Source organism: Callithrix jacchus, chromosome 10, assembly GCF_049354715.1.
Source record: "Callithrix jacchus isolate 240 chromosome 10, calJac240_pri, whole genome shotgun sequence".
NCBI classification, from domain to species: domain Eukaryota; kingdom Metazoa; phylum Chordata; class Mammalia; order Primates; family Cebidae; genus Callithrix; species Callithrix jacchus.
In genome coordinates this window covers 117174888-117194219 of record NC_133511.1, presented here as the reverse complement: position 1 = coordinate 117194219, position 19332 = coordinate 117174888, and the positions used below count along the sequence as shown (strand labels likewise).

General features: G+C 38.6%; 1 protein-coding gene across 1 annotated transcript; it reads right to left on the bottom strand.

Annotated features, from left to right (window-relative positions):
- Positions 1-1250: 1250 nt before the first annotated feature.
- On the bottom strand, positions 1251-19221 carry OOSP3 (oocyte secreted protein family member 3). The gene is made up of 5 exons (XM_054241525.1): positions 19134-19221; positions 17572-17750; positions 3768-3865; positions 2102-2252; positions 1251-1602 (listed from the first exon to the last, which is right to left on the bottom strand). The coding sequence occupies exons 1-5, from the start codon at positions 19192-19194 to the stop codon at positions 1522-1524; spliced, it is 570 nt and encodes a 189-aa protein (XP_054097500.1). The 5' UTR covers positions 19195-19221; the 3' UTR covers positions 1251-1521.
- Between the last annotated feature and the right edge of the window lie 111 nt (positions 19222-19332).

Sequence of the window (19332 nt, the reverse complement as noted above, 5' to 3'; positions counted from 1 at the left end):
CATTTTTGCACTGGTTTCTTCCCATCTTTATGGATTTATCTACCTGTGGTCTTTGTAGTTGGTGACTTTCAGATGGGGTCTCTGAGTTAACATCCTTTTTGTTGATGATGAAGTTATTTCTTTCTGTTTCTTAGTTTTCCTTCTAACAGTCAGGTCCCTCTGCTGTAGGACTGCTAGCAGTCCACTCTAGACCCTGTTTGCCTGGGGATCACCTGCAGTGGCTGCAGCACAGTAAGGGATGCTGCCAGTTTCTTCTTCTGTTATCTTTGTCCCAGAAGGATGCCCGCCAGATGTCAGCCTGAGCTCTCCTTTATGAGGTATCTCTTTAGATATATGGGGGTCAGAGGGCTGCTTGAGGAGACAGTCGTCCCTTATAGGAGCTCAAGTGCTGAGCTGTGAGCTCTGTTGTTCCATTCAGAGATGCTGGTCAGGTACGTTTAAGTCTGCTGCAACAGAACTCATAACCACCATTTTTCCCCAGGTGCTCTGTCTTGGGAAGGTGGGGCTTTATTTATAAGTTCCTGGTGTGCTGCTGCCTTTTTTCAGAGATGCCCTGTCCTGCAAGAAGGTAGCCTAGTCACTGTCTGCCAGCAGAGGCATTGCTGAGCTGCCATGGGCTCTGCCCAGCTGCTATGTGAACTTCCTTGTGGTTCTGTTTATAAAGGTATAGTTAGAATTGCCTCTATAATGGCAGACTGTCTTTGTAATGGTGGATTGCCTCAGTAATGGCAGACTGCCTTGGTAGCTGTGGATTGCCTCAGTAATGGTAGAACCCCCTCCCCCAACAGATCTGGACCCCTTTATTTCAAAGACCACCCTCCAGTTAGTAATAACATCATTCTGAAATCATACAATGACTGGAGGGTGGTCGTTGAAATAAAGAAGGATGGCCCTAAGGGATCACTAAAGGTTTAGTTCCTAGAGTGCCAAAAATGACAACTAGTCTCACCCTATTGATCTTGAATAAAGATATAGAAATATTCTTGTATTGCTGTTTCCCAAAGCCATACATCTACAAGAGGTCAAACTTTCTACTCTATTTCCTGGTTGATCCAATGTGTTCATTTCCATCATGGATACTAAATCTTTCTTAAAGGAATTAAACTAACAACCATGTAGCATTATTCTCAGTCTACTGTATTTAAAACATGGCTTGTACACTAACAGCAGGTGGAGGACAGAGACCCTTCCATGCCTACATTCCAGCCTAAGTTCTGTTTTGAGATTATAACCCAGTCATCAAGAAGTGCAGCCAAAGGCACAACACATTTTATTTGTAAGATCAACTCCACATCTAAAAATTATACATAGACATCTTATTATAAGAGACTATGCAAGGGCATCATGGCCTTTGTTTAAAAGGAACACTTTTAAAAAACATATGAAGCAATGGGCACTACCCAACCCAATGTCCTCTCAGGAAGTGGCACCAAAAAGCGATGAATTCTGTAGTGAGTGGTTCAAAAATGAAATTTTAAGGAAGCTATAGCAACAGAGTTATCAGGATTGCGATGGAAGAACCTAGAATATAGCTACATTTGCACTCTCATGGACTAACGGATGAGACATACTAAGTAGAAGTGAGTGATGAGATGCCTCTACCTGCAGAGAAAAAATAAAAGCAGTTAATAAAAAGTTTATTAACTTTTATTAATAAACTTAATTGATAAGCTTAGCACAGAAAACACATTGACTAATATACTGACCGGTGAACATGGAGGACCTACTATGTGCCAGGGATTAGAGGGAAGGGTTGAAAGAGCTGAAAAATTTTATTCAAGTGTCTGAGCACTATTTAAAGTGAATGGTTTATCAACTCAGATTATGTTTGAACTATACTAGAGATTTTCTTTTTTTTCTTTTTTTGTCATAACCAGAGTAAAGGGAGACTTACTGACAAGACAGGATATATGCAGACACATGGAAGTAGTATTCATTCTAAACAAGATTGAAATGTAATGTGAGACCCATCACATAGTTCGACACTATTTAAACAACAAAAACACACCTTAGTAGAGATTTGAGCTTTTTTCTTCCTTATAACAATATGATCGTTTCTTTGTGGACACTGCCATGTTTTGTCTATTGTAAGAATCCTCACCAAGGAGTCTTGAAAATATGGAATCCGAGGCAATCCAAATAGACAAGTGTTGGTTAAGTTCCAGGCAGAATGAGAATTGGTACAGGGAGGATCATTTTGGAATTTTATAAGATTGTTATGGACAGTGCTTGGAGTGGTATCCAAAGATGAGCTGAAAGTTTTAAAGAAAACACAATTTTTACATCAGATTACATTAAAAAATAAACAAACCAGTAAGACTCATTTTGTCTCAATTCATTTTTATTCTTTCTACTTTAGCAGGAGATTTACTACCACTGCTACCTGTCTGCCCTCTACTTGACTTTGTTTTTTTGTTTTTTGGATTAACACACCTCCAGTTAGGGGTGTTAGTCAAAAAAAATAAAAGTCCTACCATTGGAAAATATATTCCAAACAGAAAACATTAGTTCTGATAAGCTTAATTAAATCCCCAAGACAATTTATTACAAGTATAAACTGAGAATCCTGGATCTTTTAAAAGTTGTCATTCATAAACTATTAAAAGGTTAACAGCATTTGTCCTTTGATCCTGAAGATATAGCGAAGTTTTGGGGATTTCCCCAAAAGCCATAGGGCCATAGTATATTAAGAAAATATCTAAATTATTGCTTTTTAAAAAAATATTTTAATACAATTATGCCCATTCAAGCCTTTTGATTTATACAAGCTATCAAAATTGGGGGGGAAATTAAGAATTATGTAAAATATTAATGGTCCATCTTGGTAAAAATTCCACATATGCTTGAAAATATTATACATTCTGCTGTTGCTCTGTGCAGTGTCCAGTAAAGGCCAATCCGATCAAAAAAAGAATTATGTAGAATAAAGAACAATTTAGGCTAAGATTTTTTTTTTTAATTTGACCTTAAAGAGTTGAAAACTAATTTGGCTACTATTCCTGTTTCTCCAAGCATCCTTTGATCTGTGGGGAGGCAGGTAGCTGAGAAGGTGTGCTCAAGTCCTAACTTGGCACTCCCTAGCTACATGATCATGGACACAATCACCTGAGCTCTGTTTAATTCATTTTACTATGTCTTACTTGGATTTCCCAAAAGCAGGACTTGGCAAGGACACTTACATGCAGGTGATTTATTATATAAGTGTCCCCAGAAAGGGAATGGGAGAAAAGCAGGACATAGAAGGTAAAGACAACAAGACTTTTTAAGGCAGAGTCCTTGCCCCAGCAGGACCCTCAAGTGAGCACACCTTCTCACCTAGCTGCCTTCCCGCAGATCAGAGGATGCTTGGAGAAACAGGAATAGTAGTTGAATTAGTTTTCAACTCTTTAAGGTTGAAAAGTTAAATCCTGCCTCCACGTTTATCCCTGACTTGAGAAACAGAGCTGGCTTTTCAGTCTCAAATCACTCAATCATGAGAGTGGGAAGCATTTTCTAAGTGTCCAAGCCCAATTCATATCACTGAAAGCCAGATCACACACAAGCAGGGAGAGAGGCAAACAGAAGTGGGGAGGGGGGCGGGTTCCAGGGGATTTGGCCAGAGCATCTGTAATAGCCAAATGGCATAGATAAATACCTCATTGCACAGAGAAACTATGCAAACCAACATCACTCTAGAGTTCTAATGATATAAAGCTTCATATTCAAAATGTTTTCCTTTTAATTAGTTCTTAGAGGATACTGTGAAACATCTTGTTCATTATACTCACCTGTATACAATGCACATCAAAGGAACTTTGCCAGTGACTCCTTTCTGCATTATATTACAGTAGAGTGTTGAATAAAAAACTGTTCCATATGAGAAAACCTAGTGGGACAAAAAGACTTTGTAAGTTGATGTCATGTCACACAGGTGTTTTAAAGACATCTGAACAATGAACAGATTGAGTCAAGATGTAAGCTCTTTATACTACAACAAGGTCTCTCTACATAGAGCTGGAAAAAAAAACTGAGTCTCCAGAAAAATTAAGAAAACACCATCCAAAGCTTTTGATCATCAGTGCAATCAGTTATCATTTGTGGAAATAAAATAAGATTGTAACCTTGAATTCCCAGACTAGAAACAAGATTACGATTCTAAAGTTTTTTTTCCCTGAGATTTGGCCCTTAAACATTATCACAGTACTATATCCCAAATGTTTGAAAATACTGAACCAATTGGAGATTTGTGTTTTCTGAACACATGCTTATTGTGAAGACATCAAAAACACTATGTTGGTCCACCATGGTGTCTCACACCTGTAATCCCACCACTTTGGGAGGCTAAGGAAGTAGCAGGAGGATCACTTGAGCTCAGGAGACCAACCTGGGCAACATAGAAAGACCTCCTCTCTACTAAAAATTAAAAAGCAATCAACTGGGTTGAGTGGTTCCAAGCTACTCAGGAGGCTGAGATGGGAGGATCACTTGAGCCCAGGAGGTGGAGGCTGCAGTGACCTGTGATCATGCTGTGATCATGCTGCTGCACTCCAGCCTTGATGACAGAAAAAGTCTCTGTATAAAAAAAAAAGCCACTATGGTGATGGTCAAAGATTCATAATCTTAACACAAGAGTAACTTCTGTAAATGTATTTAGATATGTTTTTTATTGACAATTTTTACAAAAAGTCTTACTGAATTACTATTTTTCAACCTGTTAAATTATACAATAAATATCTCATAGAAATAAAATGTTTCCAAAAATAATGAATAGAATATAGCATTCAATAACATGATTACTTTTCTGTTGTATTGCTATTGAAGATTATTTTAGTTGAGTATATAAATTGTATCTAAAGTGTATAAAATAAATACTATATGCTCCTTACTTCCCTTGGTGATTATGTATTCAATAGTCACTTCTAATATGCAAAGTAAGGATGACCAAAAAATCCACTTTTTCATAAAACAATAAGAAAATGACAGAAATTATCAAATTCAACATTTTTTAAGACTCTGAATATTATCCTAAGTTTTGCAACAATTCAAGGAGCATTTATTAAAGAAAAAAGTGGTAGAATCTCAGAATTATAGCTTTGTGGCATTTTAACTTGTTCTATTTCAATTTCCCTCTTCCCAGTCCACAGTATATATGAAAGCCAACAGCCTAGCAGAATCCATAGGAAACAGATGGTTTGGAGCTCCTCAAAAGCCCATCTTCAGAGAATTTCTTTTTTTTTTTTTTTTAACTTTTCCTGAAATGCTGGTTATTTGACTTGACTCTGAATGTGCTCAAAAGGAATAGACCTATAACAAGTAAAGAGATTGGATTAGTAACCAAAAACTACCCGCAAATGAAGTCCAAGCTCCACCAGTCTCCACTTCTGAATTCTATCAAACATGTAAAAAAGAATTAAAACTAGTGCTTCACAAAATCTCCCAACAAATAGAAGTGGAGGTGGGGAGAGGCCAAGATAGCCAAGTAGAAACAGCTCCAGTCTGCAGCTACCACAGAGATGGACATAAATGGTGACTGAATTCTGCATTTCCAACTGAGGTACCCAGATTCTCTTGGTGGGATTGACCAGGCGGTTCATGCAACCGACAGAAAGCTAGGAAAAGAAGAGTGAGGCAATGGTTCACCCAGGAGGAGTTGCACAGGGCAAAGGGACAACCCCTCCCCTAGTCAAGGGAGATGGGTGCGGGATTGTGCTACCCGTCTGGGGAACTACACTTTTCCCATGGATTTTTACAACCCACAGATCAGGAGATTACCTCATGAGCCCATACCATCAGGGCCTTCGGTTCCAAGCACAAAGCTCTGCAAACCCATGGCAGCCACTCAGACAAGCACTGAACTGCAGGAGTGTTTGCATACTCTGGCAGCTCCTGGAACTCTAGTGAAGCAAGAGATCTGTTCACTACTGTGGGAAGGGGACTGAAGCCAGGGATCCAAATGCCTTGCTCAACAGGTCCCACTCCCATGGAATCCTACAAGCTATGACCTACTGGCTTGTAATCCCCCGTGGCCAGCACAGCAGCCTGGAGTCTGCCTAAGATGACCAAGTTCCTGGGGGGAGGGGCCACCACCATTACTGAGACTCTAGTAAGCAGTTGGAAGACTCCCTCGCCCTGCCCCAGTGCAGTGTACCTGCTCTGCTAAGGGACGGCCAGACTGCTTCCTTAAGCAGGTCCCTTATTCCATGCTTCCTGATCACATGAGACCTCCCAACAGAGGTTGCCACACATCTCATATAGGAGAGTAACTGCTGGCATTTTGTCCATGCCCCTCTGGGGCAAAACTTCCAGAGGAAGGCACAGGAAGCAATCTTTGCTGTTCTGCAGCCTCCACGGTTGATACCCATGCAAACAGGGTCTGAAGTGAACCTCCAGAAACTACAGCAGACTTACAGAAGCGGGGCCTGACTGTTAAAAGAAAAACAAACAAAAAGAAACAACATAAAAAAAAGACCCCACAAGAACACCATCCAAAGGTCAACAGCCTCAAAGATTAAAGGCAGATAAATACAAGAAGATGAGGGAAAAACCAATGCAAAAATGCTGAAAGTTCCAAAAAGCAGAATGTCTTCTCCAAATGATTGCAACACCTCCAGCAAGGGCACAGAACTGGGCTCAATCTGAGATGGATAAACTAGCAGAAGTAGGCTTCAGAAAGTGGGTAATAATGAACTTCACTGAGCTAAAGGATTATGTTCCAACCCAATAAAAAGAAGCTAAGAATCATGATAAAAGATTACAAGATCTTTTAACTAGAATAACTAACTTAGAGAGAAAAATAAATGACCTGATGGAGCTAAAAAACACAGCACAAGACCTTCATGATGCAAACACAAGAATCAACAGCCAAATTGACCAGTGGAAGAAAGAATATCAGAGCTTGAAGAATATCTTGTTGAAATAAGGCAGGCAGACAAGACTAGAGAAGAAAGAGTGAAAAGGAACAAACGAAACTTCTGAGAACTGTGGGACTATGGAAAAAGACCCAGCCTATGACTGATTGGAGTACCTGAAAGATATGGGAAGAATGGAACCAATTTGGAAAACACACTTGAGGATATCATCCAGGAGAACTTCCCAACCTAGCAAGTCAGGCTAACATTCAAATTCAAGAAATCCAGAGAACCCCAATAAGATACTCCATGAGAAAATCAACCCCAAGACTCGTAATTGTCAGCTTCTCCAACATTGAAATAAAGGAAAACCATGTTAAGGGCAGTCAGAGAGAAAGGCCAGATCACCTACAAAGGGAAGCCCATCAGACTAACAGCAGACCTCTCAGTGGAAACCCTATAAGCCAAAAGAAATTGGGGGTCAATATAAAATGTTCTTAAAGAAGTTCCAACTCAGAATTTCATATCTGACCAAACTAAGCTTTATAAGCAAAGGAGAAATAAAATCCATTTCATTACCAGAAGGCCTGCCTTGCAAGAGCTCCCGATGGAAGCACTAAATATGAAAAGGAAAAACCATTAACAGCCACTGCAAAAACACTCTGAAGTACGTAGACCGATGACACTATGAAGCAACTACATTAACAAGTCTGCAAAATTAACCAGCCAGCATCATGACAAGACCAAATTCACACATAGCAATATTAATCTTAAATGTAAATGTTCTAAATGCTCCAATTAAAAGACACAGAATGGCAAGCTGGATAAACAGACAAGACCCATCGGTGTGCTGTATTCAAGAGACACCTCTCACATGCAAAGACACAAATAGGATCATAATAAAGGGATGGAGGAAAATTTACCAAGCAAATGAAAAGCAGAAAAAAGCAGGAGTTGCAACCTTAGTTTCTGACAAAAGTGACTTTAAACCAACAAAGTTAAAAAAAAGACAAAGAAGGGCATTACATGGTAAAGGTTTCAATTCAACAAGAAAAGCTATGTATCCTAAATATATATGAACCCAACACAGGAGCAGTCAGATTCATAAAACAAGTTCTTAAAGACCTGCAAAGAGACTTAGACCCCTACACAATAATAGCAGGAAAGTTTAATACCACAGTGTCAATATTAGACAGATCAAGATATGAAATTAACAAAGATATTCAGGATTTGAACTCAGCTCTGGATCAAGTACACTTGATAGATATCTACAGAACTCTATAGCCCAAAACAATAGAATATACATTCTTCTCAGTGCCATATGGCACTTACTCTAAAATTGATCACATAATTGGAAGAGTGTGTTACACACTCTTCAACAAATGCAAAAGAACTGAAATCATAACAGTCTCTTAGACCACAGCATAATCAAATTAGAACTCAATATTAAGAAACCCACCCAAACCCACACAACTACATGGAAATTGAACAACCCGCTCCTGAATGACTTCTGGGTAAATTGTGAAATTAAGGCAGAAATCAAGTTCTTTGAAACTAATGAGAACAAAGAGACAATGTATCAGAATCCCTGGAATGCAGCTAAAGCAGTATTAAAAAGGAAATTTATAGCACTAAATGCTCACATGAAAAAGCTAGAAACACCATAACATCAAAACTAAAAAGAGCTAGAGAAACAAGAGCAAGCAAACCCCAGAGCTAGCAGAACACAAGAAACAGCCAAGCTCAGAGCAGAACTGAAGGAGATAGAGACATGAGAAACCCTTCAAAAAAAAGCAATGAATCTAGGAGCTGCTTTTTTGAAAAACAAAATCAATAAAATAGACAGACCACTAGCTAGACTATTAAAGAAGAAAAGACAGAAGATTCACATAAACACAGTCAGAAATGGTAAGGGGGATACTACCACTATCCCCACAGAAATACAAACAACCATCAGAGAATACCTTAAACACCTCTATGCAAATAAACTAGAAAATCTAGAAAAAAAATGGATAAACTGCAGGACACATACTCTCCCAAGACTGAACCAGGAAGTTCAATCCCTGAATAGACCAATAACAAGTTCTGAAATTGAGGCAGCAATAGATAGCCTAACAACCAAAAATAAAAAATAAAAAAGAGGCCCAGGACCAGCTGTATTTACAACTGAATTTTACCAGAGATGCAAAGAGGAGCTGGTACCATTTACTCTGAAACCATTCCAAACCACTGAAAATAAGGAACTCCTCCCTAACTCAGGTTATAAGGCCAGCATCATTCTGATATCAAAACCTGACAGAGATGCAACACAAAATGAAAACTTCAGGCCAGTATCCCTAATGAACATTAATGCAAAAATCCTCAATAAAACACTGGCAAACCAAATCCAGCAGTACATCAAAAAACTTATCCATCACGATCAAGTCATCTTCATCCCTGGGATGCAATGCTGGTTCAACATATGCAAATCAATAAACATAATCCATCACATAAACAGAACCAAAGACAAAAACCACATGATTATATCAGTAGATACAGAAAAGGCCTTCAACAAAATTCAATACCCTTTCGTCTTTAAAACTCTCAATAACATAGATATTGAAGGAACATACCTAAAAACAATAAGAGCCATTTATGACAAACCACAACCAATATCATAACAAATGGGCAAAAGCTGTAAACATTCCCCTTGAAAACTGGCACAAGGCAAGGATGCCCTCTCTTACCGCTCTTATTCAACATAGCTGGAAGTTCTGGCCAGAGAAATCAGGCAAAAGAAAGAAATAAATGGTGTTCACATAGGAAGAGAGAAAGTCAAATTGTCTTCGTTTGCAGATGACGTGATCTAGAAAACCCCATGGACTCAGCCCAAAAGCTTCTTATGCTTATAAAGAACTTCAGGAAAGTCTCAGGATACAAAGTCAATGTGCAAAAATCACAAGCATTCCTACACACCAACGACAGACAAGCAGAGAGCCAAATGATGAAAAAACTCCCATTCACAATTGCCACAAAGAGAATAAAATACCTAGGAATACAGCCAACAAGGGAAGTAAAGGGCTCCAAGGAGAACTACAAACCACTACTCAAGGAAATCAGAGAGGACACAGACAGATGGAAAAACATTCTATGCTCTTGGATAGGAAGAACAAATATCGTGAAAATGGCCATACTGCCCAAAGCAATTTCTAGATTCAGTGCTATTCCCATTAAAGTACCACTGACATTCTTGACAGAATTAGAAAAAAAAAAATTGTTTTAATAATATGGAACCAAAAAAGAGCTCATACAGACAGGGCAATCCAAGCTAAAAGAACAAAGCTGGAGTCCTCATGCTACCCAACTTCAAACTATACTACAAGGGAATAGTAATCAAAATAGCATGGTACCAGTGCAAAAATGGGCACATAGACCAATGAAACAAAATGGAGAACTCAGAAATAAAACCCCACATCTACAACCAACAGATCCTTGACAACCCTAACAAAAACAAGCAATGGGGTAAGGATTCACTATTTAATAAATGGTGCTGGGAGAACTGGCTAGTCATATGCAGAAAATTAAAACTGAATCCCTTCCTTATGCCTATACAAAAACTAACTCAAGGTGGATTAAAGACTTAAATGTAAAACCCAAAACTATAGAACACCTAGAAGAAAATCTAGGCAATACCATTCAGGACATAGGCATGTGCAAAGATTTTATGATGAAATCGCCAAAGCCAGTTGTAACAAAAGCAAAAAATTGACAAATAGAATCTAATTAAACTAAAGAGTGTCTTCACTGCAAAAGACACTATCATCAGAGCAAACAGACAACCTACAGAATGGGAGAAAATGTTTGCAATCTATCCACCTGACAAAGGTCTAATACCCAGACTCTATAAGGAACTTAAGTAACTTTACAGGAAAAAAACAACCCCATTAAAAAGTGGGCAAAGAGGTATGGTGCCTTATGCCTGTAATCCCAGCACTTTGGGAGGCTGAGGCACATGGATCACTTAAAGGCAGGGGTTCAAGACCAGCCTGAGGGCAGGGGTTCAAGACCACCATGGTGAAACCTGTTCTCTACTAAAAACATACACACACAAAAATTAGCCAGGCATAGTGGCACATGCCTGTATTCCCAGTTACTCAGGAGGCTGAGGCAGAGGTTGCAGTGACCCAAGATCATGCCACTGCACTCCAGCACTCCAGCCTGGAGAACAGAGCAAGACTCTGTCTCAAAAAAAAAAAAAGCGGACAAAGGACATGAACAGACACTTCTCACAATAAGACATACATATGGCCAACAAACATGAAAAAAAGCTCAAAATCACTGATCATTAGAGAAATGCCAACTAACACCACAATGAGATACTATCTCATACCAGTCAGAATGGCGATTATTAAAAAGTCAAGAAACAACAGATGCTGGCAAGGTTGCAGAGAAATAGGAACTCTTTTACACTGTTAGTGGGAATGTAAATTAGTTCCACCATTGTGGAAGGCAGTATGGTGATTCCTCAAAGATTTAGAACTGGAAATACCATTTGACCAAACAATCCCATTACTGGGTATATACCCAAAAGAATATAAATCACTGGATTACAAGGATACATGCATGTGTATATTCATTGTAGCACTATTCACAATAGCAAAGACATGAAATCAACCCAAGTGCCCATCAATGATAGACTGGATAAAGAAAATGTGGTACATATATACCATGGAATACTATACAGCCATGAAAAGGGATGAGATCATGTCCTTTGCAGGGGCTTAGATGAAGCTGCAAACCATTACTCTCAGCAAGCTAACACAGGAACAGAAAAAAAAACACTGCATGTTCTCACTTATAAGTGGGAGCTGAGCAATGAAAACACATGAACACAGGGAGGGGAACAATACACACAGGGGTTTGTCAGGGGAGGGTGGGGGAGTAGAGCATTAGGAAAAACAGCTAGCACATGCTGGGCTGGATACCTAGGTGATGGATTGACAGTTGCAGTAAACCACCATGGCACACATTTACCTATGTAACAAACCTGCACATCCAGCACATGTACCCTGGAACTTAAAATAAAATTTTAAAAAATTAAATAAATATTTTTTAAAAAAAGAAATAGAAGAGAGCTCATTATTCAACTCATTCTATGATGTATTACCCTGATAACAAAATCAAAGCCATCACAAAAAGAAACTATAGATCAATGTACCTTATGAATGTACATATAAAAAATTCCAACCAAAATACCCATCAATGATAGATTGGATAAAGAAACTGTGGTACATATGCACCATGGAATACTATGCAGCCATAAAAAGGAACAAGATCATGTCCTTTGCTGGGACATGGATGGAATTGGAAGACATTATCCTCCACAAACTAATGCAGAAACAGAAAACCAAATACCACATGTTTTCACTTTTAAGTGGGAGCTGAATGATGAGAACACATGGACACATGGGGGACAGTAACACACACTGGGGCCTGTCAAGGGTATAGGGAGGGAGAACATCAGGAAGAACAGCTAATGCATGCTGGACTTCATACCTAAGTGGTGGGATGATCTGTGCCACAAACCATCATGGCACATGTTTACCTATGTAACAAGCCTGTACATAATGCACATTTGCCCCGGAACTTAAAGTTGAAGAAACAAAAAAAAGAAGAACCATTGTCTAACCACTCCCCCCACCAACAAAAAAATAAAAACCTCAGCAAAATACTAACATACCATATCCAGCAACTATAAAAAGGATTAAGCACTGTGACTAAATGGGATTTATCCCAGGAAAAGCATATGTTGGCTCCACATACAAAAATCAATGTAATACACCATATCAATAGAAGAAAGGGCAAACCCCATATGATCATCTCAATAGCCTCAAGGGAAAAAAATGTAAAATTCAATATGATTTGTGATGGAAAAAAAAACTCTCTACAACTAAAGGCAAAAGGGTACTTTCTCAACCTGATAAAGAGCACCTGTGAAAATCCCACAGCCAGCATCATACTTAACAGTGAAAGACTGAAAGCTTTTCCCTTATAATCAAAAATAATGTAAAGATGTTCACTCTCACTACTTGCATCCAATATTGTACTGCAGGTTCTAGCCAGGGAAATTAGGCAAGAAGACAAAACAAAAATTATCCAGATTGGAAAGGAAGATGTGAAACTAGCTCTATTTAAAAATGACATGAGGCCTAGCACAGCAGCTCATGCCTGTAACCCCATCACTTTGGGAGGCCAAGGCAGGCAGATCACTTCAGGTCAGGAGTTCGAGACAAGCCTGGCCAACATGGTGAAATCTGGTCTCCACTTAAAATAAAAAGATACAGCAGGACATGGTGGTGTACATCTGTAGTCCCAGCTACTTGGGAGCCTTGAGGCAGCAGAATTGCTTGAACCCAGGAGATAGAGGTTGCAGTGAGCTGAGTTCGTACCATTGCACTCCAGCCTGGGCAACAGAGTAAGACTCCATCTTTAAATAAATAAATAAGACATGATCTTGTATATATAAAATCATAAGATATCCACCCCAAAAAAACTTTTACAACTAATAAGCATGCTCAATAATGTTATAAGAGACAAGATCAATAGATAGAAATTAATTCTATTTCTCTACACTAGCAATGAACAACTTGAAAATAAAATTAATAAAACAATCTCAAGTTCAGCTGGATCCTGGCAGCAGCGGCAGTGGTTCTCTTCTGTGTCTCTCTTTGCCCTCTCCTTTTCATTTCCAGAACATATGTGCAGGTATATTTGTTTAAATGTCTGTTTTTAATTCTTTTGCATATCTACCCAGGAATTAAATTGCTGTTTGTTATTTAAGCCACTGCAAGATTCTTCCCTTCCTCTCAATAGTGAACCAGGAATATTAGGAGTGTTTTATATTTGAAAAAGAATCCAAATCTTTATATATGAATCCAGAATCCTTAACTTTGGTTTTCCTTAACCTCTCTATAAAACCGTTATCTGAGAAATATTTTGTTGTTAATCACATTAATGTTTTCATTTTGTGGATAACAATTAGTACTCCATTTAAAATTGTCTTCTTTTAAAAGTAGCTAAGTTTGCAGTGTCCAGCAAGAGACTGGCAGTCATGGCTGTGTGATCTTTGGTAGGTTACTTAATCTTTTTGAACTTCATTTTCCTCTTCTGTAAAATGGGGATAAGAGGACCTACCTGACAGGATGATTGTGCAGTCCCCTGTCTTTCTTAAGACAGAAAAAGTTTTTTATTTTGTTGTTGTTGTTGCTTTGAGATGGAGTCTCATTGCCCAGGCTGGAGTGCAGTTGGGTGATCTCCACTCACTGCAACCTCCACCTTCTGGGTTCCAGCAATTCTCCTGCCTCAGCCTCCGAAGTAGCAGCTCTACAGGTGCCTGCCACCATTTCTGGCTACTTTTTGTATTTTAGTAGAGACGAGGTTTCACCATGTTGACCAGGCTGGTCTCCTGACCTCGAGTGATCCACCCACCTCGGCCTCCCAAAGTGCTGGAATTGTAGGGGTGAACCACTGCACCCAGCTAAGACAGAAAAAGTTTTGTACTAAAGCTAACCCATCATTTAACCACTCTTCTAAGCACCATATACTTTGTTTCACAAATGTTCTATTCACTCAGAAAAATAATTTGAAAAATGGGTAAATTCTGCACAATTATAGTTCTCAAGTGGCTTGTACATTATAGTTCCTGTTTACATTTTACTACATTTAATCTTCTAAGGTTTTTAGGTTTCTTTGGAGGTTGGAGGTAGCAATGGCAGCTAACTTTTCAACATTCTTGGATCAGGCTGATAGTTTGGTGAAAAGAATTCCTGCATTTCTCAAAGAACTAAAGCTGGAGCAAAAATAAGTTCCAATGAACAGGTGTCCAAATTGGCTGTTTAAAAAATCTACTCATTTACAACAACTCTGGTGTTTCAGTGTTTTGCTTTGATCCTGTGGGCATTAAAACTGGTATTTTGGGTGGGCACTGAAGGAAGAAACCAAACAATAGGATGAACAGTTGTTCCCACAGAAGAGTTGGAGTTGGGACAAATAAATGATTAACTTTGATTGTTAGACCTTTTATTGAAGACATCCAGCCAAAGACTCATCATGTTTAGAGAAATAAAAGACTATGCAACTCCAAAAAATTAAAGAGTTACTATATGAGCCAGAAATTTCAGTTCTAGATATTTACGCAGCACAATCGAAAACATACGTTCACACATAAACATGTGCACAAATGTATAGCAGTAACAGACAAAAAGTAAAAACAATTATTTGGCCATAAAAAGAAACACAGTATTGAGATTTGCTATGATATAAACTTTGAAAACATGCTAAGCAAACATCATGAAAGGCCACATATTGTATGACTGAATTTATATGACATATCCAGAGTATTCAAATCTATAGAAACAGAAATTAGACTCGTGGTTGCCTATAACTAGTGGAGAAGAGGCAGTGGAGTGACTAATAATAGGTATGGGTGCATTTTTTTGAGAGGTGATTAAAATATCCTGGAATTAGATAGCAGTGACGGTTGCACAAGTTTTTCAGTGTACTAAAAACCATGTATTGTGCGCTTAAATGTTTAATTCTTTCCTAATCCACGTCTGCTGCTTAAGACTGAGTGCTACAGTCTTCGTTTTGTTTTTAATATGGTTGAAATTCTAGATCCTGCCCTTTAAATGGAAAATCTTTATAAATTAAAAACCTAAGAAAGAAATGAAGCTGCCAAGGTAGAGAGAGATCCTTTGCATCAAAACTCCTTGAAATAACCTGATTTGATAAGGTATTAAATCAAATTACTCATGTGAATATTAACATTGTTTTTTGTATTCTATAGAAACTTAAGAACGTTTTAAACACTAACCAAATTGTTCCATATACAATCTGCCCTTTAAAGGGTAATTTCAATGGGGTGTTATAAGACCCTGAAAACTTTAGAAAAGGTTTTCATGCCATAGGGGGAAAAAGGCCTTCAAAAGAAACCTACAGCTCTGATTGGTTATTTGACTTCAGAGTTTGTGGCTCCTGTAATAACATTGTGGTTGATGTCTCTGCCTCTCCTAGTGTCTCATGTTTAGTTGTACAAACTTTGTAAAGTCAGGTTATTAATCCTTTGGTCTTTGTAACGATTTCTGTATATCCATAATAAGTCACACTTCAAAATAAGGGAAAAACTACAAAGGCCAAAGAAATTAGAAATCTATAAACTTCCATGTAAAGTTAAATTAATAAGTTTTGTAGATGTGAAACAACATATGGAAGAAATCAGAATGGTTTGTATAGGACATACATACCTCTAAATGGAGAGTGTGGTTATTCACCACTTAATTTTCCTATAAATATACTACTTTTTTTTAGATGTAGTCTTGCTCTGTCCTGCAGGCTGGAGCGTACTGGCACAATCTCAGCTCACTGCAACCTCCGCCTCCCAGGTTCAAGCAATTCTTCACCCTGCCTCAGCCTCCTGAGTTGCTGGGATTATAGGCACCTGCCACCACACTTGACTAATTTTTGTATTTTTAATAGACACAGGGTTTCACCATGTTGGCCAGGCTGGTCTTGAACTCCTGACCTCAGGTGATCCACCGGCCTCAGCCTCCCAAAATATACTACTTTTTTCACATTGTAAAACCACTGCATGCTGCAGAGTCCACTTTTCATCCTCCATCAAAGGTTCATGTTGAATAGTCTGTACGTTGCTGTCAGAAAATCCTGGCTCTCTTCCTCCCTAATTCAATTGCCTTCACCACCTAGATTCAACGTCATTCCAGTGATAAAACCACAGAGAAAAGATACAGGAGATTTTATTGCCAAATTCTATTGAGCATTCAAGGATCAAAAAATTCCAGTCTTAACTAAACTGTTTCAAAACTTGACAAGGAGCAATATGAGAAAGAATGAGTTATAGACCAATCTCATTCACAGACATAGATGTAAAAATTAAAAACAACATACTAGCAAATCCACCTTAACCTCAAATCTCCTCAGAGTTTTTTTCCTCTGATTTCCCCTAGTGAATTCTACCTCTGTTATTATCCACTTTATTTCATTGCCTTCTTCTTTGAAGGGAGAATTGTAAATCCTAATTTACCAACATGCAAGTTTCATTTATAGATCTGTTGGACAGATGTTTTATCTCACTTTAGCCTCAGTTACTTACTGTGAAAACTGGGAACAATGGCTGTTTTACAGTGCTTCTAGACTTTAGGGGATGTAAGGACTAAAAAAGAGTTACAAGTGCTTGGAATCCCAGCACTTTGGGAGGCTGAAGAAGGTGGAATGAGGTCAGGAGTTCAAGACCAGCCTGGCTAACATGGTAAAATCCTGTCTCTACTAAAAATAAAAATAAATTAGCCAGGCACAGTGGCTGTTGCCTACAATCCCAGCTACTAGGGAGGCTGAGGCAGGAGAATCGCTTGAACCCAGGAAGCGGAGGTTGCAGTGAGCTGAGATCGTGCCACTGAATTCCAGCCAGGGTGACAGAGGAAGACTTTGTCTCAAAAAAAAAAAAAAAAAAAAAAAAAAAGGAGAGAGTGCGTGGAAAGTTATAATAATATATATGTATGTGGAAGTATTCTCCACAATGGCCATAAGCCATTATATTTCATGGCCAAATCAAGGTTCCCACTGGTTTTCCTATCCTCAAAATACCAAATTCAAGTGCCATAAAAATATCTCACACTGACAGTACACACAGTGCTACTGCAAGGTACAATCGACAGGTTAGTTTATTATTTGAAATGCTCACAGCTCTTACCTCTTTCTGAATCCCACACTCAGTGACAGGGTAATTAAACTCATATCCCTTCTCAATTACATTGGTTACAGGACAGCCAGTTCCTAGAGATACTTCATCAGAATGCAAAATATGATCTTGACCAAGTAAAGTTGGTTCAGCCACAACCCAGAACATAGAGGAAGTACATCCTACTGACACTGTTGAAAAATATTTTTACAAAATATTTAGATAGAAACTTTATGCTAGAGGACACCAAGAGGAAATTTGAACATAGCATATTTTTTTTAAAAAGATACTACTGTAAAATATCCTTGAGAGATACAATATGATCATTCAGATGAAACGGTAAAATTATAAATGGAGGATCAGTCCTATTCAAGCCTATCTAGAGACAACCTCTGTCTTCCCCACACTTCCAGTGCTGTTTCCTTAAAAGTTCAACAGTAAGCTAAATGTGGGATGCTGTCTCTGCTTCTTTTGCTGTCTGGATTGGAGGAGCCTCAAGCTGGCTTGAGTTTACATAATTAGGCTGGTGTAGATGACTGATAGGGCACTGAAGCTGCAGCTTCTGTGGCCTCCTATTCTCATCCCTGGCAGACATCTACAACCCATGTGGGTGAAGAGACAAAGGAAACTGTACCCTTGAGCATTTGCTAGACCTGCCAATAAGATAAAGAGCTGCACCTGCTATGTCTCCACCCTGCATCCTTCTATGATGAAAAGGAAGATCGTCTCAGATTAAAACCTATTCACTTCTGGTGAGTCTGCCAACTCAAAACATTCACAGCTGTGGTGCTTCAGCAGCATTTCCTCACTTGTGTCCATTAACTCTACTACCAGAAACATATCCCAAAAAAGTTTTTAGACAAAAACATGTTTTTGTCTAAACAAATGATTCATCACTGTATTTTCATAATAAAAAAAAATACTAGAAATAACAAAGTTACATTTATTTTATATGTGGCATTTCTATAGAGTAACTTTTTAAATAAAGAAAAAACATATAGTTTAGATGAGAAGATTACTGTAAAATAAGCCGCAGGTAGGTAGGACACAAGGAAAAAGTAAGTGGAATACAAATAAAACAATTAATATTAATGATAACAACTTTATGACTTAGGAAGAATAAGAAGTGAGAGGCGAAAGAATGAAGAGCTTTATTTTCACAACCTGATTTATGATCACTAACTCCTGATCACTTAGGAGGCAACAGGGCGGGACAGGAGGCAGGCAGCAGGATTATGAGTGGGAGATCAGGGTGGGAGGTGGAAGATCGAGTTGAAACTTTAAACAGAGAAATATTTTTCCACAGGAAGGGTGAATGGGGTGACCAAACGCAACAGAAAACACCTAAATCCAGAGGAATAATGAAAAATAGCTCTCTCCCGCGCATTAGGATAAACGAGATCAATCATTTGCTTTATGGGGTGGTAGAGAACAAACAAGAGGAAGCAATACCACTACGGAAGTCAGAAAACTATATCGGAAAGTCACTTCTACTCAAAACAACAAACGGTAAAAGGCCCACAGCCGTTAAGAAACCATGCCTTTAAACAACAAAATATAAGGGTCACTTGTACCTGACTTTTGCTCAGAAAGAGACAAAAGCAAAGACGATTGCAACCCCACAAAATCCCTCATGACGTCAGCAGCCTACTAATGACTCCTGAAAAATTCAGGCAATTGGAAGCGGCTGCCCTGCTTGGGATACTTTTATACCCACGGCCACACCCAGATGGCTGCATTGACAAATCACTTTTTGCCAATGGCTTATATTTT